General features: G+C 42.3%; 1 protein-coding gene across 1 annotated transcript in view; it reads right to left on the reverse strand.

Annotated features, from left to right (window-relative positions):
- Positions 1–2,553: 2,553 nt before the first annotated feature.
- dab1a (DAB adaptor protein 1a) overlaps positions 2,554–26,191 on the reverse strand; it is a 53,212-nt gene continuing 29,574 nt past the window's right edge. Inside the window, 13 exon segments of the mRNA XM_019351618.2 lie at positions 2,554–4,554; positions 9,046–9,193; positions 9,294–9,489; positions 10,137–10,333; positions 10,336–10,542; positions 11,399–11,495; positions 11,614–11,676; positions 13,419–13,589; positions 17,966–18,019; positions 19,423–19,485; positions 19,943–19,981; positions 20,439–20,558; positions 25,147–25,278. Of these exon segments, the coding sequence (XP_019207163.1) occupies positions 4,365–4,554; positions 9,046–9,193; positions 9,294–9,489; positions 10,137–10,333; positions 10,336–10,542; positions 11,399–11,495; positions 11,614–11,676; positions 13,419–13,589; positions 17,966–18,019; positions 19,423–19,485; positions 19,943–19,981; positions 20,439–20,558; positions 25,147–25,278 (1,677 nt within the window). The 3' untranslated portion in view covers positions 2,554–4,364.

Genomic DNA, 26,191 nt, shown 5'->3' on the forward strand with positions numbered 1-26,191 from the left:
TTTATTAACTGTCACCTAAATTAATTATTCACATTAAACGTAGAGAAAATAAGATGACCGAAGAAATGTGCCATCATTCTAGGTTCCTTACAGAGCGTACGGAAGTATTAAATTACGCATTTATAATGTGACATAAATACATTCTGTAAGCGTTGTCTTTATTTGGCAGCTTTGTAAACTATAGCAGATTATAGCCTCTCATACTTTTAACTCACTACCAAGTTGTGTACACTCACCGGTCACTTCATTAGTACACTTTACTCGTACTAAGGAGGATCTCTTTTTGTCTTCAGATCGGCCTTAATTCTCACAGATTCAACAAAAGTGCGGGAAACTTTCATCAGAGATTTTGGTCCTTACCAGCATCACACAGTCGCTCCACTGGACTGAGATGTGGTGACTTCAGAGGCTATTTAAGAAACCACTTTGAGATGATTTGAGGTTCGTGACATGGTGCATTCCTAATAGGAGCAGCCATCAGAAGGTGGGCACTGTGGTCATAAAGGGATGGTCAACAACAGTACTCAGATTGTACTGTAGTTTTTAAACAATGCTCAGTTTTTACTAAAGAATCCAAAGTTTTTGAGATATCCTACACACCATTATACCAACACCGCCCTGAACTGTTGTTACAGGAGAAATCAATTTTTTGATGCTGTTTGTTGCTGCAGAAATCCAGAGTCATCAGTCCAGGGAATGCTTTTCCAATCATCTATTGTCCAATTTTGGTGAGCTCATGTAGCCTAAATTTCCTGTGTTTCAAGGTGCAGTGTGTTCAGAGATGCTCCTCTGCATACCCTGGTTGAATTATGTTTTTTTTTTTCTCTTTTACCTCAAAGCAGTCTGGCCATTCTCCTCTGATCAACAAGGCATTTTGCTTACTGGATATTTTCACCTTTTTGTGCCATTGCTCTGTAAACCCTAGAGATTGTTGTGGGGGTAAAATCCCTGTAGAGCAGCAGTTTGCCACGTTCACTTAAATCACCTTTCTTCCCTATTCAGATGCTTTTTTTGAACTTCAGGTCATCTTGATCATGTCTACATGTATAAAAGGAGTCAGCTTATACAATGTCCCTGATTAGTTATCTGTGTTAACTATTAGTTGAACAGGTTTAATTAAAGAAGTGGCCAATGAGTGTAGATTTCAAGCTGTTTGGTGTAAATAGCATGTCTTTGCTCAATCTAGTGGATAAATAATATCCTTCATTCTATAAATAATAGAATGAAGTCTTTATTTTGCGGCCTTATCCTTTGAAATGTATTGGTGCATGTTTAAGGTGATTGTATTTGCATATTTAAATAAAACATTACAGAAGATTTGCATTACAGAAAAAATGAATTATTGTAGGTAATCTAGTAAACTAAAAACAATTTTTGTTTTTGCAATTTTACAATGGATACCTTTTAACGCCATTTCTTTTTTTTTCAGGGAAAGATCTAAGTTTTACTCCCATCTGTATGTGGAAGGTTTTTACTGCATGTTTCATTCAAAAAACTTTGAGTACATTCATGCTTCTAGGTACATGAGTACCTAGAAGCATGTTGAAAATCTTATCTGTTGACAAAATTTTCTCAAGTAAAAAAAAATGAGCTACTCAAAATCAGATGTGTAAAAACATTTCAAACTGAAAAACAAACTTTAAACTGGCTTCATCCAGTGGGCAGATTTCAAAAGGCAAATTAGAACATATTTAGATAGCTGATACATTTCATAGTTAAAGATAAGGTTTCATCTTGTATAATAAAACTGTTGTCTTGATGGTGTTCAGTTTTTTGTTTATTATTAACCTGTAGCGTCTGCCTTTAAACATGCCTGCAACTTTTTGGTTTCCATGGAGAAGACTATAGCTGTGGTGCTCTCTTGAAAAATACATAAAGATGGTCAAACTGCTGCTCATCTTTCCAGCACAGCCTGCTGCTCATCTTGGACAATTTGCAGATGTCAGTTTTGACAGCTTTCACAGGTGAAATGTTCTCAAAGAAAACGGCACACAGTGGGGTTTATGGATTATGGAGTACCCGGGACACTGTTTGACGGAAGACAAAAGCTGTCAGATATAATTTTTTAATGGTTAAGGAATAACAAGAAAATTCCATTCACCTGCATAGGTTATAGGTGTCAGAAATCCTACAGATAAGCATCTCAAATAACTGTCACTTCAAATTGAAACTAATCCCACAACCAAATAGCACAGTGAGAGCATTTTTGGGTGTAAAAGGGTTCATTTAAAATGTGTAAAGTTCTAGTTCAGTTGATTAAATAGAACAGTGCATTAAGGGTGTCCTCATGTCTGAACCCTTTCTGTGGGTAGAAAGTGAGAAACAAAACAAGAGTAGGAAGGTTAGAGTTCTTGTTTTGCGGTTGCTTGCTAATAAAGCAGCTTGCAATAGAGTGTAGCAGAATGTGACAGGTCATTAAAGCAGTGTTAAATTATTGCAAAATGCTGTGGCACTTGATGGGGGGGAGTGGGGGGGTGTCACCTCTGCTAGGCACACACCATTAGGCTCACTCTTTCTTGCTCGCACACAAAAGCAGAGGCATAAACACACGTATTAGTCATTTGGGATGTGTTTATTTGTAACAGTAATACATGGTGGAATACGTAAATCAAGATAGAACCAAAAAAAAATCATCTAAAAACCCACTGTAGAATGTCATATTCATAAAGATAAAAATAATGTGTCAATTTACATTAAGAAACTGTTAGCTGAGGTAAAGTTAAAATAGGTCTAGAAATGTTATGTACTCAAACAGCAACGTTTCCCTTTTTATTCAACGTCTTTGCTCATCATCTAGTTCTCAAAGTTTTAAAGTTAATCAGCTTCATAGTCCAAAAGAGTTCTCGAGTGACATGGGGACTCTGGCCATAAAATAGGGAGTCATTGGCATCACAGTTGATGTAGTTGTAGCAGAGGATGCTGCAGTCCACACTCAGACAGCAGCAGTTTGGCACCTGACCAACAGACAGACAGATGGGCAGAGCATCGCTGTTATCTTCTAGACTAGTCTGGAAAAATGGGATGGAGGAGAGGAGCAGTCAGGGCTACAGTGAGTGAGTGAGACCCCGACTGCTGCCTGCAACATAAAAATGATAGTCTTGTGATACAAAAGCTCAGGACTGCGATATAGTGTTTTTAGGTGGGAACTCAAGAAGACACAGAAGGGCACGGTGCAGGCTTTAGGCTGGAACCAGAGTAATTAATGGTTCACAACATCTATGCACAGAAAGGGGGGGGGGGGGAATGAAACAGACAACAGGAAAAAGGAAACATATGTTGGTATTGCTTGGGTTAACGTCAAGAGTTGCATAACTGAAGCCTTCCTATTTTATGGCACAGAAGTCCAGTGGACAGAATGGTTGTTATCATTATTTACAAAATGAGTTTGGCAAACCAACGATCAGATGCCTTAAAGCCATGTTGACTCTATATCTCCTATAGAGCTGACCCCAGCGGCTTGATTGACTTATAAAATAAAAATTCAAATTTTTCAATTTCTTCTTCTTTTTTAATCAGTATTGTACAAAAGCTATAGAGAATGAACAGTTCAATCACAGAATCTGTTTAACTTGCAACACTTCCCTCTCAGGGTCTTTTCTTCAGCATGTCTGGTCCTCTGGCCTCTATATGAGTCTGTCTGCGAGGAGAGACGTTTGGCAAATTACTGTGTGTATGCATGTCAGAGAAGGTGGACTGTGTGTATGTGTTTGCATGTGTGAGAGTATGTAAGCTGATTCCTGTGTGCAAGATGTATGTCGTTGGTGTGTGAGTAGCTCCCAGAGAGTCTGTTTCTGCATAGTGATCCAGCAGACACTCACAAGAATGGGGTTAAACTCCCCGAACCAGCCAACCAATCAGAAGCAGTGATCCCAGTAACGGGCCATCCCTGATAGGCCCATTAATAGTCTAGCTCCTCCTATGGGATCTCCTCACTACAGATGCAGATTCTGTCCATTAAAACAAAAGGTGATCGTTCTAATCCCGATGAGCGTGCGTGTGTGAGGGAGTGTCAGAGACGGGGAGGCACTGCATGATTCAGTCCCTTCTTGGCAGCACAGTCTCTGGCCAGACACAGGAGGCAGAGGAAGGAGAGCAAAGGAGGAGGAAGGGAACGGGGGGGCAGAGAGGAGAGGAGCAGGTTCTATCTGTAAGGCTGGGTGTGAGTCGCCACAGGGAGAAGGGAGGAGAGGAGAGGAGAAGACAGCGCAGTGGAGGGAGAACTGGATCCGTCTCAGTGATTGATATCCCTTCCTGCCTGGAGTGAATGACCAAGAGGGCTCTCCCCTCTCAGGAGGAGGAAAGACTGCAGACAGGAGGAGGAGGAGGAGGACTGTGGGAGTGTGGAAGCTCCTCCTGGGAGGTTGTTAGCTGGAGGAGAAGAAGAAGGGCTTGGCCAGGCGGGGATGTGCCAGACATGCACGCACACACGCACTCACACAAACAGAGGTTAAGGGTTCTCCTCCTGTTCTCTCAGTGCTGGTCAGGTCTGTCTTCCTGTATGTCTCTTTATTTCTTCCCTTTGTTAATCTGGGCGTAGAGAGGGTCTTTCCTCTTCTGTCAATGAAAGAAAAAAAATATTACCAAATTGTTACTTTCCTTTGTTTTTTTCAAAGGCTTGCTATAGCTGTAATATCAGTGTCTGGCCTCTGCGTTTCATCTGAGTGTTACATAATAAAAAGGGAGTGCCCGGATTTATGATTCATTCTCTCAACTGACTGAACTGCAAGTATCACCAACCTGCAAGCCCTGACAAGTTAGCTCTAGTTTTGCAGTGGTTTGCAAGTTCCTATAACTAACATCACCACCAGGTGGCAGTAGCACACTGCAATGAAGGAGACCTTCGGTCACTTTTCCTCTTACCTCTTAGGCCGTTCATAGGTCCATCACTCTCAAAGCCATTTGTGTGCGCGTGCCTGCATGTGTGTGTGTGTGTTGTTATTACAGTGTCCATGTAAATGCATATTTTCTCCCACCTCAAACTCCAGGACCAGCAAGAATTAGAGGTAGTGCCTTGAAAGACCAGTTATGAGTCATCATGTCTGTATTTCTCTCCAGCTGAGCTGGAAGACAACAGTGGATGATGGAACACCCTGCAGTCAAAGCACCAACCCTGCTGCAGTCACTCACAATGGGGCCGTTATTATTGTACACATAATTATAGCCAGCTACTCAATCTGCCATGCAGACAACTTGATTGGAGGCTACTGACTTTCCTATTATATTCTGGGAGACTTCTCCAGAGCAGAGAACTCATTTAGAGTTTGGGGTCTGTCCACAGCTCCCCTATTAGAACAACGTTTAGTTGAGCAAACTGCTCGTGGTTAGGTGTGTCTCTATCACAGTATGACTCAACGTTGGGCTGTTCTGTTTTGGAGGCTCAGTTAGATAAAAAGAAGTCATTAAAATATGTTAAACTGGGCTCTGGAAAAACATTGTGTTTTTGTTTTTTTAAAACTATGCTGTTTGACATTTTATAGATAAGCAACGAATGATTGAACTCCTCACTTCTACTTGTGCTCAAACGTACATAATGCACAATCTGCAACAGCTTTCATCTAAAAAAAAGAATACTTGGGTTGATGCTGGGAGGGCTGCTTTAGTTAAGGCTTTGGTCTTTGGCATACAAAGCTGTAACTGCAGGGCTGGCCAAGGCCAGACAGTCAGCAGAAAGTAGCTGCCAGCAGCCCCGAGAAAGGTGACAAAGAGGCTGAGACAAGCAGTGACAGCAAGCACACACTGCTCAGCCAATGCACCAGAGCCACAGCCCAGCGGTGTCACCCTGCATCATCTAACAGGCACTGCCATCTGAGGCGGCTTCAGCTCCTTCATCCCCAGCCGAGAGAGCGAGTACAAGCCCTCGGTGGAGGTATGAGTGATTTGCTGGCGTGGCAGCAGCCTCAAGGCCAGAATATCGGGCCTGGCTGGTACATGTGTGGACATTTATGTGCATGCGTGTGGTAGGCCCTCGGCAGGGGGAGCAATGTGAGATTGGTCAGTGAACCGTGGAAGCAGGCCATTTCATGGCTGAGACTCGGGAGCGTTCACTGGACATGATGAAATCACCCCAGAAAAAACACTTACACTCCCACTAGCCTGAACACATGTCTGTCGGAGACACGCAGTGGGAGGGGGAGGACAGGACAGGCGGTCATGGCCAGCAGCAACACGCTCACACAAGCACACGCATATTTTTGGCTCCAATATGAGCACAGGTGGTGACAGTATCGATCACAGGTGTGCTTGTCCAGGGAATAACCGGGACTACTGCACAGGTGTGTGTGTTTGGGAAGATGTCTAAAGCCGATGTGATTGAGCAAGTAAACACCATATGGGAACAGCATAATTGGACCAGGACCAAAGCAGTCCACCTACCACAGAGGACAGACTCGAAGCTTCTGGCCATAACTGCTAGATCATAGCCAGATTTCCTGCTCAGTACTCTAAAATTCGTTCTCGTACTTAAGTGCCACATCCACCTGCTGCCATGCAGCTTTCATAGCGTCTGAATGAAGAGCAAGGCCAACAGGGGAGGGAAGCTGCTTTGCCCCCCTCCTCCTCTCCCGGAGTGGGGAAGGACTTGAAGGCTCCTTGGGTTTTAATTAATGCCAATTATATCGGGGCAGTCATTAATCTTGGCGCTCCAGTATTAGCTGATGAAAACAAAACCATCACATTTTTTTCTGGTGTGAGTGCCAGCAGCTATCATTAAGGAGCCACAGTCGGGAATTGTGTGGGAGAGGACACCGGGTAGGGAGGCAGGGATCAAAATGGCTCTTTTTCTTGGAGTGTGTGTGTGTGTGTTTGTGTGTCATTGAATAGGCAAACCGCATATTGACATGCTTCTCAAAGAATTTTCAAGCTTATGAAAGTTGTGAATTTCACTGTAGGACAAAGTGCAAAAAGTGTGAAAACATGCCCATCATCAGTGACTGCCTGTCTATATCGCTCAACGTTTAACATTGGTGCGTGGTGCATAGGTGACATTGCACACTGTATATAATGCATAAAATCTAAGCATACATCCTGATCAAATTAAGCTAAACAACTGAGATCAGCATATTACACACAAATCCCAAAAGACATCCTGCTCACTGAAGTGCACAGTTTCTGATTGGCTGTCACACGCTATTGAATTTCCAAGTGAGACGTGTGCTATTTAGAGAACTGGGCGTGATTTAGGTGCACATCAGAATGACAGAACACAATGAGAGCACTATGGCCAAAGTGATGTTGCGTGATGAACTTGTCACACACTGTTTCCAAAAAGTCACACATGCACAACACCTTCATCATCAACAGATACATACAAAACAAAAAATCACCATTAAAACCAAACCACACGTGCCATCTTTGAACTTGTGTTAACAAGGCAATGAAAACAGAGGTAAAACAGTGAAAATGTAACCACTGATGCAAAAAAAAAAGAAAGATGCAACACACTTATCTAAGGGAGGTGCAACAGTAAATGAGAAGAAGAGATACATGCAGAGAGTTGAAGGAGTTAAGAGGGGAAGGAGAGGTATTGATACCTACCTTGCCCTGCTGCTATCTAGCTCCCAGCCTCTGGACTGGCCTGATCTGGGCTGGGCTCTGCTGTCTCGCTGGGGCAGGGCGACCCAGAACCACATGCCTAAAGAGTGGAAGACGGAAAGGAAGGAAAAGGGTGGAAAGGAAGGTCCGTGGAAGAGTATAAGAAGGAAATAAAGGGAAAACAGACAGAGAAGAATAAATCTGAAGGACGGAATGCTTGATTGATAAACTACAAGAACAGAGCAAACAGGAAGCAAAGAGTAAAGCTGTCAGTGCTCTAAAGGAGAAACGCAGACACTTAGAATAGAAAATCACAGCCCATCACAGCTTTTCTTTTTATAGAAACTTCTTTGCAAATACACACAAACAGTAAACATGCACTCATTTACAGTGGTCTGTTATGAAAACCTCTGTGGAGTTGCTTCTATTGATCCACTGCTTTCCTCCTAAAACACTTCCGCTTTTTGCACCTCAACCCACAAAAGGGTGGGAGGTTGTTTTTCTGCCTTTGCTCCATCTTTCCGGTCCTTCTCTTGCTTTTTTATTTTTTATTTTTGTAACCTTTTCGCCGCACTCACTCAGTGCCGCCACCAATGCACATGTCTTTGGGTTGTGCAAAGCTTCTGTGTGTTATTCAGGGCTGGTGACATTTTCAGCAGTGTGAAAGTCCTCTATTTTTTCAATAATAGCTGGATTGGAGTCTTAAAAACTAATGTTTCACGCCTGGGGAGTGAAGGACGAGAGGGAGGAGAGAAGCAAGCTTGAAAGAAACAAAAAAGAGTAATTGGAAGACAGGAAGAAAATGGCAGGGAAAGAACTAGAAAAGTCTTGCTTCTTAGAAGGTCACAGATTCTACAAGGACTTTGGTCAAAGGCACAGGGCGTTTGTCTACACTCCCTAAGAATCTGACGTTCTATCCTTCTTTTCCCCATTTTCTTTCGTTTTATCTTTCTATCTTCTCTCCATCTTCTCACTCCTCCTTAATTTCACCCATTTTTCTGCCCCAGATTAAGGTGCTACAGGTAAAATAAATATTAATTGCCCCTGGAAGAAGAATTGGGGCACTACGCTTCCTATATCTCACCACAGATGAGTCTGTCCACATAGAAGTAGTGATGTATGGATGCTACCTTGCTGGTATTAATAACAGCTTAATGATGTCTCTGACAATTTCACCAGCTAATTTAACGCTGTGTTGACCATGCACACACTCAACCACATACTCATGCATGCTACTGCTCATTTTTCCACAGTAACCCACACTGGACGTGCACATTTTCATATGCACTGACACAAACACCGACACACACTCTCACACTAAAGGACACAATAGCGCGGCCCCCTAATCAGTGAGAGTGATTACCTGGCCCGCCAACACAGCTACAAAGGCTATTTATCAGCAGATCTCAACAAGCTGTGCAGGTTATAGGAGCATAAGAAGTGACTTATTAAAAAGGCGCACACACTTGGCTTACTCCAAAAATTTCTCACACACCAAAGCACACGCACACTTACAGCATCTTCCTCTCCACTGCGACTGGGACTGCCCTCTGCTTCGCCAAATGAGTCGTCCGTGGGGGGTCTGTGGCGTCGGTGGGGGGGTCACTGACGTGAGAGGCTGAGGATTTTGAGGGGGAGCTCTGCCTAGGAGCTGGGGTGGGTGCTGCAGAGGAGGACAGAACAATTAAGACAGCTACACGCTGGATGGTGATAAGAGAAAAAGCGTGTTACACAGCACAGACAGACACGGAGAGAGCGCTCACGGGAGTTGGTGGATGGTGTTGTGGAGGTGACTGGTGTCAGATTCATCTGAGAAATGTCAAAGTCATCACAGTCATCTGTGTCCTGGGCAGTGCCCACACGGTTGAAGTAAGTGCTGAATGCCTCTGAGGTTCCTGCTAAACTGGGCTGATCAGCCTTCTTCGAAGGCATGGCCGGAGGCTTCGCCAGCTGAAAATCCTAAAGGAAAGACAGAGACTGGTCAGCAAGGTTAACATTGAAAGTGTGGACAATCAATTAGTGACCTTTGTTTTAGGTTACTGTCCAAATCACTGCCTGTTTTGCAGCCTTTTTATTGATGAAAACACCACCAGACTGGGGGAAAACGTTCTCTCATAGATGAGACTTTACAAGTGAAAAATTCTGATATGAATATGTATGTATTATACACTACAGATTAGTTGAATCCTAATCCTAATGAAAATGTGCATTTTGGATGTGTTTGTATGTGGCCTAACTATGTGAACCAAAATGCATTTCCAAAACAATATTATTTTTTGGAAGTCTTTAAAGGGTTAAATGAGGCTAATTTGCTCAACATAGCTAAAATGATCAAATACAACCCAAATATGTATGACTGTCCATTTGTACTTACATGTCCCACTTATGACTCTTTGCATCCTAAAGCTTGTTTCAGTCTTACTCAAACAATTAAAGACTGGTCCCAGACATTTTGCAATTTTAACAACTCTAACAAAATACTTAAATTAGAAAATTAACTGTGATTAATTATTCAAGGAGCAAAAACTAATATTTAGTTTTTTTATTTTGAATAGGACTATGAAGACTATTTGTAAAAATCTTCTCTGTATTCATCAGTTCCCCACCTTGAACATCTCCTTTCCAATCTTCTTTCCTCTCTCCCCATGCTGTGGACTCGAAGATGCTGAAGGGGAAGGAGCTGAAGCGCTGGCTCCAGTGCTCGAATGGCTCTCGCCGGCTGGAGTCACAGTCGTGACGGGGGTGAGAGTCTGGAACATGGCGGCGGGCAGGGTGCCCACAGGCTGGGCTGGGAGGTAGGCTGTGGGGGGAAGGCTCCTGCTGCCATGGCTGCCCACTGCTGCTGGGTGGCAGGGAAGATGTTGGCCTGGCCCCAGATGAGAGGCTGGCCACCTGGCAGCACCTGGGCCACCGGGCCTAGAGGAGACTGGACCCCGAAGGCCAGCGGAGTCTGGGCAGCAAAAGCCTGCTGGGACCAGTGGCCAGGAGGTACTGCTCCCATCGTCACATAACCTGGTTGTGAGTGGATTGAGATAAGTTATTTAATTTTTTTTCTGCGCCATTTTAAGAAAGTAAGAAAAGAAGACAAAAGAGAAAGTGATTAGAATATCCACAGTGCATAGCCTGCTTTTCTACACACAAACCTGTACATGCATCACCAGAGAGTGCTGCCCTACTTTCGCCCGCGGCTAATGCAGTGTCTCTTAATGGTCATGGTGCACTATTATAATTACCTCCAGAATGAGGCAGAGTCATTATGAAAAGGCAGAACTCAACACACTCATTAAAATCACTCAGACTCATCAGTAAAAGCTGTTTCGTATTTCACACTCACTAGTCTCCTGGTTCTAGTCTCTGCTTGCTAACTACAGCGGAGAAAGTTGACATTTAACCTTGGCTGCTCTGACACATGCACAGAGAAAGGAAAAGAGGAGGCAAGCAGAGGTGATGAGGGGAGTGAATAAAGAGATGCAAAACCTTTATACCAATTTCTAAATACACAGTAGCTCTGTGCACAAAGAAGTCTTCACTACAATCATCGCGGCATGTTTTATTACTTTCCCCCGTCTGACGCAGTTGGCTCAGCCACAAGTAAATCAGCAGCATCTGAGGTAGCGGGATAATAATGCTTTTCATATTCAACACACAACCAATGCCACCTTTTCTCCTCTTTCTCTCGTCTACATTTCGCTTCTACTCCACCGCTCTATATTTATTTCAGCACAACTCCTTTTCTTCTCTTCTTCAGATGCCCCCTGCATCTGAATCTTCTTAGTCTCCAGTTTGCCTTCATGTCTCTCCTGCTGAGCTTGTTTCCCACTGGCTTGTAGCAGCCTTGTATTTAAGCAGAAAGTAAACAAGGTCTTACCTGAGGGCACAGACGCAGGATTGAAGGGAGCAAACAGTTCCGTGGGAGGCTGCAAGCCCTGTGAGGGGTCCAGGGTGTTGGCTGGAGAGGCGGGAGTCTGTGCAGGTTGTGGTTGGAGGTCAGGTGAACAACGAAAAGGAGACAACTCAGTGGAGATGCCGGTATTATTTTACAAGATGTAAATCACAGACTGTGTATGTATAACGGCTACTCACAGATGGAGAGGTGATGTCAGGAGGCGTAGACATGTCTCCAAAAATTTCTAATTGGTTGATATTCTGAGAATTAGAGTAAGCGTATAATAGCAGTCAGGCACAATCACGGGAATATTAGACTACATGCAATTTCTGAATCGCTCTACATTCCAGTGCAACGTGCATCATACACCGCATGCAACGCGACATTAGCTCGGTATGTTAGAGTTACCTACCTGAGGACTTTGGCAGCAACAGAAGAGGTAAAAGGGGGTGTGGAGAGATGGGATAATGAGATGAAATGATTGATTATGATGGCATACCTACCAGGAGTTATCACAATCTTTGTCATCTGCTTCAGATTAAGATTCTTTCCATTAGTGGATCTAAAAGCAGACTACCACACCCTCTAGTATCATTACTGTAGCAGTGTCGTCTTTTGGACAAGTCATTAATGTTTCCTTCTTGTGGAAGATATGTGGTATGTCCCAGAGGGAATAACTATCTGAGACAGCAGCCTTTGTATTCAATCCGGATTGGTCCTGTACTGCTCTGTTTCCCTTTCACAGTTCCCTCATGATCCTTCACTTTAGTATCTGCCTCTTTTTTTTTGCACATTATTAATATCTTTAGGCTGGTGGCAAGTGAAGGATAGTCTATTTTTAGTTGATAAAGGAATTTAAGCCTTGAACACATGGTCAGAGATTAGCATAAATCATGGATGCAGATAAATTCTTTAGAGATAATGAATGTTCTTGGAATATCTTCCCTTTTGTTCACTCTCCTGGGTCACGCATAGACCACAAAGTTCTTTTTACACGTATCAGAAAATGGATCTGTGAGCATGGTGTTTTACATTATGAGTCTAGAAGGCTTTTTTTTACTAAGAGGCATAGGAAGTTGTAATATATACTACTGCTGCAGCAGAGTTTAGCAAAGCAGACAAAATGGAATCAACAAGATAAGCCAGATATCCAAGATAGACAAAATAGTGCATTCACAGGCACTGATAAGAGTATGTCCACTCACAGAACACATTTTAAGAGTTTTTCTAACTTTACAATAAATTTCCTCTGGCATTCATCAATGAATCATTCGTCAATGACACGGAGCCCGTGCTAATGTTCTTTAATGTGAAACCACATGCACGGGGAAAATGTACTGCAGAGAGTGTTCAAACAGCACAGGAAGTTGAATATTTATAGACTTTCTGTCCAGTTTCCATTCGCTCAATATTCTTTACGTGTGCGGCGGCGGGGTGGTGAGGTCAGGTTGCTGTGATTATCATAGTGTTATGAATGCTTTATTAATGTGCTCTGAGAGGCAGTGCTAGTGTGTCCGCAGCCGCGATGACCGCTGCTGTCTGCTAACCCTGCTGACCCCCACACCAGTTCTCTGACAGACACTCTGACCTTTACGTCTACTCCGCCCTTAAAGGACCTCCGCTCTGAGCTAAGTGAGAGTTTTTCTCTCTATTATATTGGCTTGTCCTCTTTCACACATGGACAACACGCCGGCGTGAATGCACGGGTGCACCCATGCGGCTCTTGACTTTACTCCTGCCTGAACCTGGTTACTATGGCAACAACAAGGTTGCATGTTTTATTCATAAATGACAGAGGTTAAGAGTTGGGGTCACTTATGACTACAGAAGAACAAAGTTGGAGGTACAGACGAGGATGCGAACACCAAAGATCATCTGAGGACGTGACTAAAGAGCAGTTCACGGCAACTAACGCTCAGGACATTACGTTCCCTGTTTAGAGCTTTGAACACTGCATTAGTTTGAACTACAAAGTGCATGTTAGTATACTGTAACACCTTACCTGAGTCACCATATCCAGGTCTAAGTCTATCAGATGTGCCCCTGACAGCGACTGCTGCTGCTGCTGCTGCTGTTCAGTTTGTTCTTGGTGAAAGGGTTGTTCATGAGAATGATGATGTTGATGATGGTGCTGGTGACGGTGGTGGTGGTGGGGTTTTTTTTTGTGTCCATTCTGCAATCACAACCCCAGTGTTAGATGGCAGGTGGGATGAAAATGTTCTCACACACAAACATGTTAGTTATCTTTCATACACGCTGAGAGAAAGAGGAGGACAGAGTGAGGTGGAATGAGTCTCTTTAAAGCGAGGAACATGATGGATTGCAGGTGTTCTAGTGATGCACACACACACACACACACACAGACACACACACACACACAAACACACACACAAACACACAGTCACAGAACAGTGTTCTTCTTGCCTGACTTAGAGACCAAGTGAAGATTTAAAGAGGTTTAAAGATCATCCCTACCTTTTGTCTAAACTACAGCACTGAGCTGGGGTTTAAACCCTATTTGTGTTTCTGTAAAGCCTGCTCCCATGCGTCAGGAACCACAGTGTGAGACTGACAAGCAGGCAGACATAGAAAACAGAGCTGGTTTAACTAACATGCTTCATGTGAGAGCACAGTGAGGGAGTACATAATTGGAAAAAACCCATTTGCTATTAAACCACTATAGCCGGGGAAAAGAAGACATGTGAAAGGGTCATACCAACACACTACTCCCATGTATTTTGCGCTCCAATCTGATTGCACAAAACAACTTCCAACATTTTGTAGGCTACAGCACAGTGATGGGCTTTGCTGTTCCTTTCACCAACACTGGCACAGGCTATGCTATAGTATTCACTGAATGACAGCAATAGTGAATGTATTATTTTAGTTGCAGGAAAGCATGAGGTATGGCCATCATTAGTTGACGGTGAAAAGAACAATAACAGATTGCTCAATACTAACCATATTAATTTTTATTAAAAATCCAAATTTTAATCCATCTGATTCTTTTGGATGGGTGGAGCATATTTTAAATCATGCAGGATCTGCTGTGTTCATCACTTAAAGCTCCACTCTGCTATTTCTCTCCATCTTTCTTCTTTCACTTTCCCTGTCTGACCAACCCTCTCTCTCTTTTGCCCTGCCAATTATCCCTCTGCGCCCATTATACACTCTCGCCATCTCTTTGCCTGGTCCTTTATCTTTATCAGTACTGCCGCCACCTATCAATTAGCCGTCTCTAGGGAAACAGTAATTACCTGTGCACATGTGTTCTGCATACAATTAACGCATCCCCTTTAATTAACACCACCTTGCTGATCCCCTGCCGTGTGACTGATCACATTGGCACGCACCAAAAAAACCCCCTGCTGACCTGCCACACGCAAAGCCACACACATACAACGAAAATCATAACACAACCGGACACACAAGGAAAACAATAACTCATTTTTAGTGCTCTTTTTCTCCCTTTCTGTCTCACAGGCCACCACACACACAAACACACACAATGTCATTTTTAGAGCTCGACCAATATGTATGCCAGTATCAGTTGTTTGGTGATATATAAATAAAGAAGGCAAAGAAGAAAGTTGCCGTTGGATAGTTTGTCCATCATTTTCCCTGTTGGGAATACTTGTTCCGAATGCCACAAAATCAACAACAAGCTGAATATTTGTGATGATGTCACTGATCATGCTACTGAAGCTAATGCAGGAGTGCCAATATCTGCAGTTCTGCAACTTTCCAATTCAGGTTCACACCAAAGTGAGTCAATCTCCTTAAAGTCCAGTGTTAAAATACCTAATTTTAGAGCAGAAATACACACATTCACAGCCTTCTACTTTTGGTTTCTATCACTCATTTCCCCCTTCATAATAACTGTACTGAAGGAGATGTAGTGCAATTACCTAACAAATAATATGCCTTTCTGTGTGCTTAATATACAAACACATCATGCACAAAGTCTGCACTTCAGTTTTGTTAAGGGCAATCTTGTGTTTTACTAATAAGTCACTAAGTAATCACTTGTCCATCTTTTATAAGCAGTCTGCAGTCATATTCTATTAAGGTAGTGCAGTGTTTGAGTTGGCTTGATGTGTGGTGGAAATACACTGACCTCTGCATGTGAACTCTAAGGTGTTGAGGGCTGCTGTTGATTCAACAGACTCTCTCAGGTCCCAGAGGGTCAAGGGCTCAGTAGATTGGAATCGCTTTATGTGTGTGTGCGTGTATGTGTGTGTGTTTTATTGATTTGCCATCATTTAAGACGGTGACAGATTAAACAAGAGAAGAGACTGCTTTAGACAGGAGGTCACATTTCAGCCGATGAGATCATTTCATCTAGGTGTAGTGTGTACATCGATGTCATGTTGCACTGTTGGCTACTGTCAGTCCCTCTGAGAGGACGGTGAATTTCTATTGTCAATAAAATAAATATTGAATCCACTACAAATAACAAACCTGCTGCTGTGTCTGGTCACTCAGCTACCAACATTTCTGCTATAGACAGCAGAATAAGAAGATTACATCCTAATATCTATGTTTACACATTATTTCAGCTTTATTTTAGCAACACTGAAAACCAAGTTGTCACTCCATATAACCAAAAAATGTCCCTTAAATTCCTTTCACCATAATAACTCAGTTCAATATTACATAAATGTGATTAAATTAAGTCTGCAATTAGCTGAATTCCCCATATTTAGTTTCAATTGAGCTATTTTAGCAGCACTTTGATGACATTTGATGATCTACTCCACCCATATTTACCAAACTGGATCTTTAGATCCACAGGTAGAGTTTTTTTTGTGATTCCACGTACCCGTCTGAAAACTAATGGGAACTGTAAATTCCAAACCTGTGGAACAGCTTACTTCTCTCAATTTGCACCCTTAACTCTGTGGTATCCTTTAAAAAAATCATATTCAGACACATTCAGATGTGTTCATTTTGACTGTGTTTTTAACACCTTAATGTCTTAAAAGTGCTATATAAATAAACCATACTTGGACATCAGGAGTGTGCTTATATTTATAATATGATAAGATGGCTGGAGTTTGACTTCTGGTGTCACACTACTGACTGAAGAGCAACATACTTGAAACATTTAATCCACAGAGAGATCAGCACAGAAGCACTTTTTAACCCTCTGATGCCCGGATTTTATTTTTAATTTAAATGAAAGTATCTGCAAATTACCCTACAAGTTGTCTGCCACAAAGGAAATTAAAAAAAATTCTCTGGTCCATTTATATTTCTGTGATCTATGCTCACATTCTGACTGACTGGGAAGCAGAAAAGACTTGAATCTGCTTTATTTAAGCCACAATGGACTGACTAGCCCAATTGGTTGCACAACAAGAGAGAAATATTGGATTTGTTCACGTTCAGACACCTGCCAACACAAAGGCAATCCAAATAACAGCATGTGTTGTGGGCTGGGTGAGGAGAGAACAGAAATACTATGGTGCCTGTAAGCTTCTTACTAAATCTGGGGATAATATGCAGCCAGAAAACTGCAAGACTGATTTCCAGACTACCAAAATTCATAGAGTGAGATCGTCACTGCCAGTAGTGACGTTGAGGAGTCCAGTTTAGCGATCCATTACAGCAGTGGAATACACAAAGAGATTGCAGGCACTGGTGGTGAGCTCTACAAAATAATTAGAACTAAATGGGAGTGTGTGTTCAAATAATATAAGCTCAAATACTCATAAACCAAAACACACACCAGCAGATCAACAGCTTGATTATTGTGAGTGTGAAGATTTTAGTAGATTAAATCAGGCCGCAATATAACTACCATCTTTATGGGCAGATAAAGAGCAGCTGAGTTATAGCACAACCTGACAGTGGTCAAGGTCATCTTTCATTATAACTGCCGGCAGTGTGAACAGAGGCTTGCATGTCCACACGCAAACAGGAATACAGATTTCCACTGCAAACATTCATTCAAAAGGCACAGACAGGGTGAAAAACTGCTCAACAAAGCTCAAGTATATTTTAAATATATGATGTCATGCACATTTACAGTCAGACGCAATTACATAATTTTAACTAAAATATAACAGTGACAAAATACGCGATCAGCGCAGTCTGGGATAACATCATGCAAGCTTCATGACTGGCCAAACCACAGCCAAGCATGCTTCACTGAGAAAGCTGACATGACACAAACATCCAAACACACACATTATCCCAGTTAACCATAAGGAGCAGGCACCACGGGGCACGAGGAGAACGGCACCAGCCACCATAACTACAGCACAAGCAGTACAATAGCACAGCACACTGCATGAGGCACTGGATCCCAGCAAACCTCTCAGGGGAAAATTAGACATCCTGATCACTGTGTGGGAGATATATTAAAAGGAAGTAGAATAAAATGCGAAATTAGAGCTTCCACATGACTGCATGATGGGAGAGCGCTGAAGCAGAAAGGCTTTCCACGTTGAGTAACACGTGGGACAGCTGAGAGGTTTGTCTGAGAGGGGGAGGCAGGCTGAGGGGGGCGGGAGGTCGGACACGGGCATACACACGGTCACTCACTGGGTGTCGCTTTGGGACGTCATAGACCCCTTCCTTCTGCTGACTGGTGGGAACCTATACAATCGACCAATAGATTCAGAGAACAGCCAAGAGAGCCTGTTACCTCTGGAGTAATTAAGCAATAAAACTTTACACTTCATCACTGTTCCAGCACTGCGACAAACTGGATGCCAACACAAAACCCTGGAACCTGCCTCTCCTGGAATCATATCAATCACTAGTAAAGTGTTTGTGTGTGTGTGTGTGTGTGTGTGTGTGTAGGGATAATCAGAATTAAAATCTTTTGAGTGAGAACTCATCTACTAGGTTAATCAGAAGACTATCAGCCTGTGGTGATGGTCTCTCTCTCTCTCTCTCTCTCTCTCTCTAATAAAGAATGGATAAGGCAGCTTATCACATCCACAGACATGTAATAACTCAGATTGTCACACACGGAGACATGTAATATTTCTATGTCACACAGTCAGATAGAGCTGAGTCTGTGTGTAATGAGAAGAAACAATGAGCAGTGATAGCAAAATTCTGATATGTATGAATCCTGAGATTCCTATGGTTTGATTTCTCCTACAGTGGCACAAGGCTTGAAACAAAGTTTTATCCTTCCCCAGCTGGATGTGCTCTAATCAGAGTGGTAAATGAAAAACAAAAAATAGCACAGAAGAAAAATGTGGATATCTATCTAGCACAGCCTGTCCCATTCTTTCTCCTCCTTTCAATGCCTTGTTTACTTCTTTCACATGTTTATTTCCAGAAGCTGCCATCTTTATTCATACATTAGTTCCTCTGTGGCTGGAGGCTGGCTGAGCTGCACGTTTTTTACGCATGATGTGTGTGTGGGGGTTTGTTTGTACGTGTATTTGTTTGCGTACGATTGTGCACGCGCCAGCGCTCCCTCTATTTCAATCCATTTTATTTAAAGATCAAACGAGAGGCTGGTGATTAATCTTTCTTTCCCCCGCTTTCTTTCATCTTCTTGGGAAAAGAGGGAGGGGAGGCGAGAAAAAGAGGAGGGGTCTTCCTTCCACACACACCAGGAATAACCTCCACATCCCCTCCACGCGCACCCAACCCTCCCCCTCTTTATCCCTCGGAGGTCTACCCACATCTCTGAGGAGTGCACCCAGAGAAAGCCTCATCTCCCAGGAGTAGCTAGCTTTAGCTATCAGGGCCCTCTGGAGAGTGTTGGCTGGTTGTTTGCCTCAGATTCTTAAAGTCTTTATTTCCTGTATCTACAATTGCTGTTTTCATGTGTAAAAACGGCAATTAATTCTATGAGCAGGCCACAGTATATTTATCCCATTAAAGAGTAATGCAGCTTGTACCGATTGGACAGTAAATAAGTGATTAAATCTCTGTAGCTTAAACGCTTTTAGGAACTCCCTGTCAGCAGATTAACCACAGTAACTGTAGTTTAAAGCTACATAAGACACAAGCAAACAAGATGAGCTTGTGGGTACCTGATAAATGCTCTCTTCTGATTGGTCACGGATGGGCTCGTGTCCCGCCTCAAACACAATGTACTACAACGTCAGCAGCACGGGAAAGAGAGGGGGAAAAAAGAAGCAGGAGGGAAATTGGAAGATAAAGAAATTGAGAGAGAAGAAGTGAAAACTGCAGAGGTGATTAGTCAAACAGCATTGTCAATAGGTTCTCATTAAAAAGCAGTTGAAGAAGAGATCCCAGTGACACACGGAGGAGGCTTTAAGCAGTAATAAATACCCAGAGCAACTGAGAAAGCAAACACATCTCTCAGCTAATCATGCACCCACAGCTACAGACTCATGAACACACAGATATGAGTGTCTCCTACTGGCTCTTTGTATACATCGGCAAACCCTCTAAACAGCGTGTGTTGTGCTTATTACGAAGATCTACCCAAACAGCAGCTGTCTCCCCACAGTGCACACACAGAGGAGCAAGCTGACTGGCTAGAAATGCAGCAGGTGACAGCAGCAATGGGATTGGTCAAGAAGTTACCTGGTAGACAGGGTCCTCCAGATCCTCCTCCAGTATTGTCTGCGGATGAGCGGCGGCAGCAGGAAAGAGAGGGAGAGATCAAACGGGGAGGAGAGAGGAGCAGGGGTGAGAAGACAGAAGAGAGGGAAGAGGCGGAGAGTTAAGCCGGTGAAGTAGAGAGAGTAGGCGGAAAGCACAGCGAGACGTAGCGGCTTCCCAGCATTCAGATAATCATTTGGCAATCATCAGAGAGAGAGCGAGACAGAGAGATAAAGAGAAAATTAAACAGGAGACGTACAGAAGACAGAACAGAGGAAGGTGAAATAAGCACAATGGGCAGATGGTGCCACTGATGAAACCTGAAAGTGGGTGCTCCGTATGTTATTCTTTGATGTTTTTTTTAAGTCTTACCTGACTCATCTGTCAAGAGTCTCTCACATGAACCTCATCATACTTATGGCAGATGATTAAGGAAATTGTTTAAAAGAAAAAAATACCAGAGAGTTGATAAGAGTACCTGGTACACCGCCTGCTCACACTGCTTGTCTTTTTGGGCCTTCTTCTCCCTCTCCTCTCTCTGCTTTATGTCATAGATGAGCTGGAACAAGTCCCGCAGGTCCAGAATCACAGGTTCAGCCTAGGACAAGGACACATTATCCAACCATTAACACAGGCATTAACAGGAGCACAACACCGATCAGAACTCAAGAACTGCATGTTCATTCTAGTTATGTGGTGATTAATCTCCCAGCCCAACTTCACGACAGGAGTTTAAGGCCATGATCAGACTGACATGAACAGTGTGGAAAAAGAGACCACCTCATTCACTTTAATGATGCAGAGGCCTCAGGCCAAAACATTTAATCTGCCCCATCTCACTGTCACTTTATCGCACACCCTGCTGCAAATTCTAACAACTGCACGTTTCTCTTCAATTTATCTAGTAAATTCTGACTTTTAAGACAAGTAAAGTTAATTCTGATCATTACCCTTGCAGATTTTTCAGATTTGCATTTGCAATTTGACAAAAATGCACAGAGAAGAGGCCTCTTCTGTGTCTCTACTGAGCTTTCTTTTTGAGTTATGAAGCTTTCCGTGAAGACTGTGTGAGTTTGACATAACCCATTAAGAGACCCTGATCGCTGACTCTGACCCAAACACAGAACAGCTGTTTCTGGAGTAGAAGGTGGAAGAAAGCACATAAGTCAGGAGTGTGACCAAGAGCATGTTCTGCTTTTTACCTTCACAGGGTTGTGCACTCTGAAGTAATCCTCCAGACTGAGGCTCTACTGTAATGTCTTGAACCATGGGGGAGGGATAACACTCGCCAGAAACACCTGAATTGTGGTGCCAACTAATTAGATATGGTTCCCCAAAACTTATAGAAGGCCCACCACTTCTAGACACTAGAGGACATCCAGTATGCATTGCAGGAAAACAAGCACAACTGGTTAGAACTGGACCATAGAGTGGTTTAACTTAAAAGGGGAAGTCATCTAAGATAAAAAATCAGGCTTCTTTGCATTTTACAGACAGAGTCATGCAACATTTTAAATGCTCCTTGTAGATTTAACTTGTAATTCTGTAGATACATAGTAGAGATAAAAAAGAATATGCATTAGAAACTGCTGTACAGGATCTGACAAGTTTTCATTCTCAAAGATGTATTACACAAAGTGCTCTTCTTTGATTATACTTCAACTTCTGCCTACAGAAAGCTGATCCAGCAGAATACACCCTCATAATTTAAATTGCCCAAATAAAATTGTAACAGAAAAAAGACAAATGCTCTAGCTTTTCATGAATGTATTCACAGCACAAATATAAGAAAAAAATTAACTCAATTTTGTTCATCACAACATCAGTCACTAGTGCTGTGGAATACTGCAGATTCGATACCAAGCAAACCAAGTGCTGATATCAATACCGATACTTTTAACCTGTAAAGGCAGCTTATGTTGGGGAGACAGTGTGTCATGACTTAAGAGATGGCTCATCGCCACTAACTCACTCTGATTTTTATGTTCTATAATACTTCGTTATCACAACAAAACACATCTTCCAACTTCTCTAAAGCGTTTTGGGTCAAATTCTGTTGTTTGACATGTTTCATAGTGCATGTTTGAGGTGTATTGTTTAATTCCCCAAAAATCTATAATTTAACACAATTCAGTGGGCTACATACTGAAACAAAGTATCAATCCTATTTGGCTAGTATCGATCCAATACCAATACCAGAGTTGGTATCGACACTATCGATATTTGGATTGTTCTGCCCACCTCTAACAGTCGCCTCAAGGCGCTTTATATTGTAAGGTGAACCCTACAATAATACAACAGAGAAAACCTCAACAATCATATGACCCGCTATGAGCAAGTGCTTGGATGCCAAAAATTTCAAAGTGTTTTTTTCTGTGCCACTTCAAGTGATTAAACACTGACCTTGAGGCATAAGTGACGTAACTCAGAACACGTAAGTATTTTTAAGACATTGCTGTCTGCACACTTTCATGGAAACGGGCAGGGAGTGAACACAGTCACTGCATGATCTATTGTTTCACGCAGCAAAAATTGTAGCCTTGTGTTACCTTTGTACCTCTTTCCTCGAATGAACAAAAGTGGTGACAACAAACCAGCGAGATGACTCACAACCTATAACTACTGTCACAGCACAATAACAAAGAGTCTTATAGTACAACGGTCTTTCAAACCTAATCAATTATTGACTGGAGCTATGCGAAGTGCAGCCAGAGTTCATAGACTGAATGCTGTGCAAAATGTAGTTCTATTTTAGTGTTGGCTTTCTGCAAGATATTCTGAGCCGAATAAGGCACATGACATACACGCTGGGGTAAACTTCTCTCCTGCTGAGCCAACACTGAAACATACTGTCACTCTTTTAAATTCAGATCTGTTTTACATTTGAAAACGCGTGCTCTAATCCTCAACTTCTCTTGTGATTTCTCTCCCATTCTTTTTTGCTTTTCCTCGATCAAAACCTCTAGGTATGAAAAGAGAGTGAGCAGAGAAAAGCACTGAATTCTAAAAGTGCTAATGCAGAAAACTTTGAGGAGGAGTGGCCTGCTCATAGGACCAGAGAGATGAGATAACCTCAGTTCAGCACAGATGACTAATTCATAGCCTACGGCAAACCTGATAAATGATTCTAACAAAAAGTAACGATAAAGACTTTTACTGCAGACACAGTTCTAATAAAATCTGCCCGGATCAGGATTTTAGAGCAGAGTCTCCAATTCTACTAAATATTAATGCAAGAGATTCAGTCTCATTGCCCAAATTAAATTCTGCTATTGGTTGTTAGCGGAATATCTTCAGGATATTCCTGAACATATTTCTTGGTGCACTGATTTTTTTAAACCTGTCTTGTCTGAATTAAATTCAATTAGCGATTTCTTAAATTTCTGTTTTCTTAAATTTAGAAAATCGTTAAATCTGGAAGTCATTTTGAAAACCTTTGCATGAGAGAATTTGCATGAGGAAGCATGTGCATTAGAAAAATGATTATAAAATAAAAATGAGGATGTGTAAAAGTGGACTACTTAGAGAAAAACACTCACAAATAATCATGTTGTTAACTTTGTCTTAATAACTTCTATGGGCTCAAAATAAAGGATTTACTGGCTACATCTGTTACTGTGTCATAAATAATGTAATACATTAAACTACATTTGAACTCTCTGTAGCCTCTCTACAAATTGGAACCTAGGTTTTGTAAACAACAAAGCGGGTCATACTAATTACAGCTGCAACTTTTCTAGAAAAGTTATAACAATGACTGACAATCCTCTCTTCACAATTAGAGTCTTGCTATCTTCACTAAAACTGGCTAAATAAAACATGTCTTTCTTGTGCTGAGACTTTGATTTGAGTGGTAAGCCAATTACTTTTGAATGCGACCTTAAATTGGCCTGTTCGGAACATCTTTAAGTCTTAGTCTTCATGACAACAGAGACACTTTGTTAATTCACATCAAAGCAGTTACTTTCCAATTACAGCCTCGGCCATGAGCTCTGTGCCTCCATCCCTCTTATTGTCTGCTCCACAACTAATAGTCTGAGTGTTAGTGATGGCTGGTTCAAATCCTGAAAATGGAAGTAAAATATAATTATGACCTTTCCTCAGGCACACATCAGGCAAAAGGCAGCTTAGCTGACGGATGAGAACTTACCGTTGTGCTTCACTGTTACGCAGGGTAACATTTTCTGAACAACTGTTTTTTAATGGAAATGCGGCTGCTGTATTTGTGAGTGCAGACTGGCGCATATCTGTCTCAGTCAAAGAGCCACGGTTCATGGCCCTAGGAGGATGGATATGCCATTAGAGCTGGTGACACACACTCAAACCCTCATCGACTCACTATGGGAAATCAATATGGCTACAGAGAGAGCCAGCTGAATCCAGACGAAACAAGCCAGGCGCATACAACAACAGCAGCAACAATCATAAAAGGTCTGAAAGAAGTACTCAATATTATATAGAGTATGCCGACGCAGAACCGAAACTGCGCTGTTCTGGACACACGAAACCTAAAGCTGCAGATCTACTCAGTAAACAGTTTGTTTGATGAACAGCACAAAGCGACATGAGCTGGTATTCAAGGGTCCTTATCTAAATGTCAAGAGGTTCGTGTTACTGAGAAAAGAGCCTGATGAATCATAAATTAACCTAAACACAAAGAGAGCTGGGTTACACAACGTGTTTTTGTGTCGTTGGATGAAAAATCCATAAAATACCATATTGTTATTCATGCAGGGTGAGAGGAAACTATACTGAACATCCTCTGGGCTCTGTTTTCAGTTTTAGAAAATCTAAATCATGATCGTAGACGTGACCAACAGTTAAGGAGTGCCAAAGACTTCAAGCTGTAACAGTGTAGTAGGACTGTAACATCAGCACTGGCCAGCATCACTTATTTACTATGTTTAGATTAGTGCTGTCAGCGTTAATCTCGTTAAAATGAGCTCGTTAACGCGTTAGCGCTGTCCAGCCCCACGCACAGGGCGATCCGCGCTAACTCGCTAACGGAGAGTTACTGCGTTAATGCGGCTATGGCGTTAACATCATTTTAACAAGATTAACGCTGACAGCACTAGTTTAGATATTTCCAAATGTAAATGTCGGAAGAGCTCAGAAAATGGTGAAGGTGAAAGGTGGGGTTTGGGTTCATTTTCTGCTTATTGGACTGAATCTATATAAATACTAACCGACTGCGCGGTTTTGATAGCCACAAAGCGGTGGTTCCCTTCTTTTCCGCAGACATAGCCAAAGGCTCGGTGGTCCGTGATGTCCTTGGCAATGTAAGAGATCTCATGGACAGCATGGTGGTGTTGGAGGACCTGTAGCAGGGAATGACATAATGATACAGATGAGCTTTAAACTGTAAAGATGCAAAAACCTGTATTTACATATATATGTTTAAAAAACAGATAAGAAGCAAACTGACTCTACATCTTTATAAAAAGCCAGTGTATTTATTCTTTGTTAATAATTAAACTGTCTGCTCCAAACCAGTAACTTGAAAAAACTTATATCAGAAAGTTAGGATGCACTCATCTATACTTCCAAAAACATGTGGGAAGCATAATCATCTCATGTAAACCCCCTTAAGTATATACTCACAAAAACACACAGTCACACAGAGACCTTGTATCCTACATTAAATTGTTTCTAGCTTCCCTGCCCTCTCTAGTTTAGTCTGGGTGGGGAGTGCCAAGCTGGCATTGCCTGTGCCCCGTGGCAGATGGCACTGTTTTTCCCGAGGACAGAGGGGGGGATCAGTGACAATCACAGCTCGGCAAGCTGTCGACTTGATCACTTCATCTGTGCCCTCACTCACAACACGCACAAACACAAACACACGCTCACAATTCACAGCATAATATGCAATAGCCCCTCTGTTAGTCACACTAAATGTCTGCTTTGTTGTTATTGTCTATGCCAGATGCATGCTGGGAGCAGAGACACAGAGTCAACATAATAACCCAGTAGCCCTTGAGTGCATGCTAGGGGTTGGAGCCTTATACATCAGAGGCTAAACACACACATCTGCTCTGTATGAAGCTACTCCAGAAGTGGGACATGGCAGAGTAGAGTGACACTATGATAACATGGGACCTATGACACACAAACACACACAGAGAGACACCAACCACCTCAGCAGAAACAGATAATCATTCTGTGAGTCATGTCTTCTAAATTTAATAATTGGAGTAATGATTATTATTATCACCTCTGATTGACCTGAAATTG

The sequence above is a fragment of the Oreochromis niloticus genome, linkage group LG23, assembly GCF_001858045.2.
Source record: "Oreochromis niloticus isolate F11D_XX linkage group LG23, O_niloticus_UMD_NMBU, whole genome shotgun sequence".
Lineage (NCBI taxonomy): Eukaryota > Metazoa > Chordata > Actinopteri > Cichliformes > Cichlidae > Oreochromis > Oreochromis niloticus.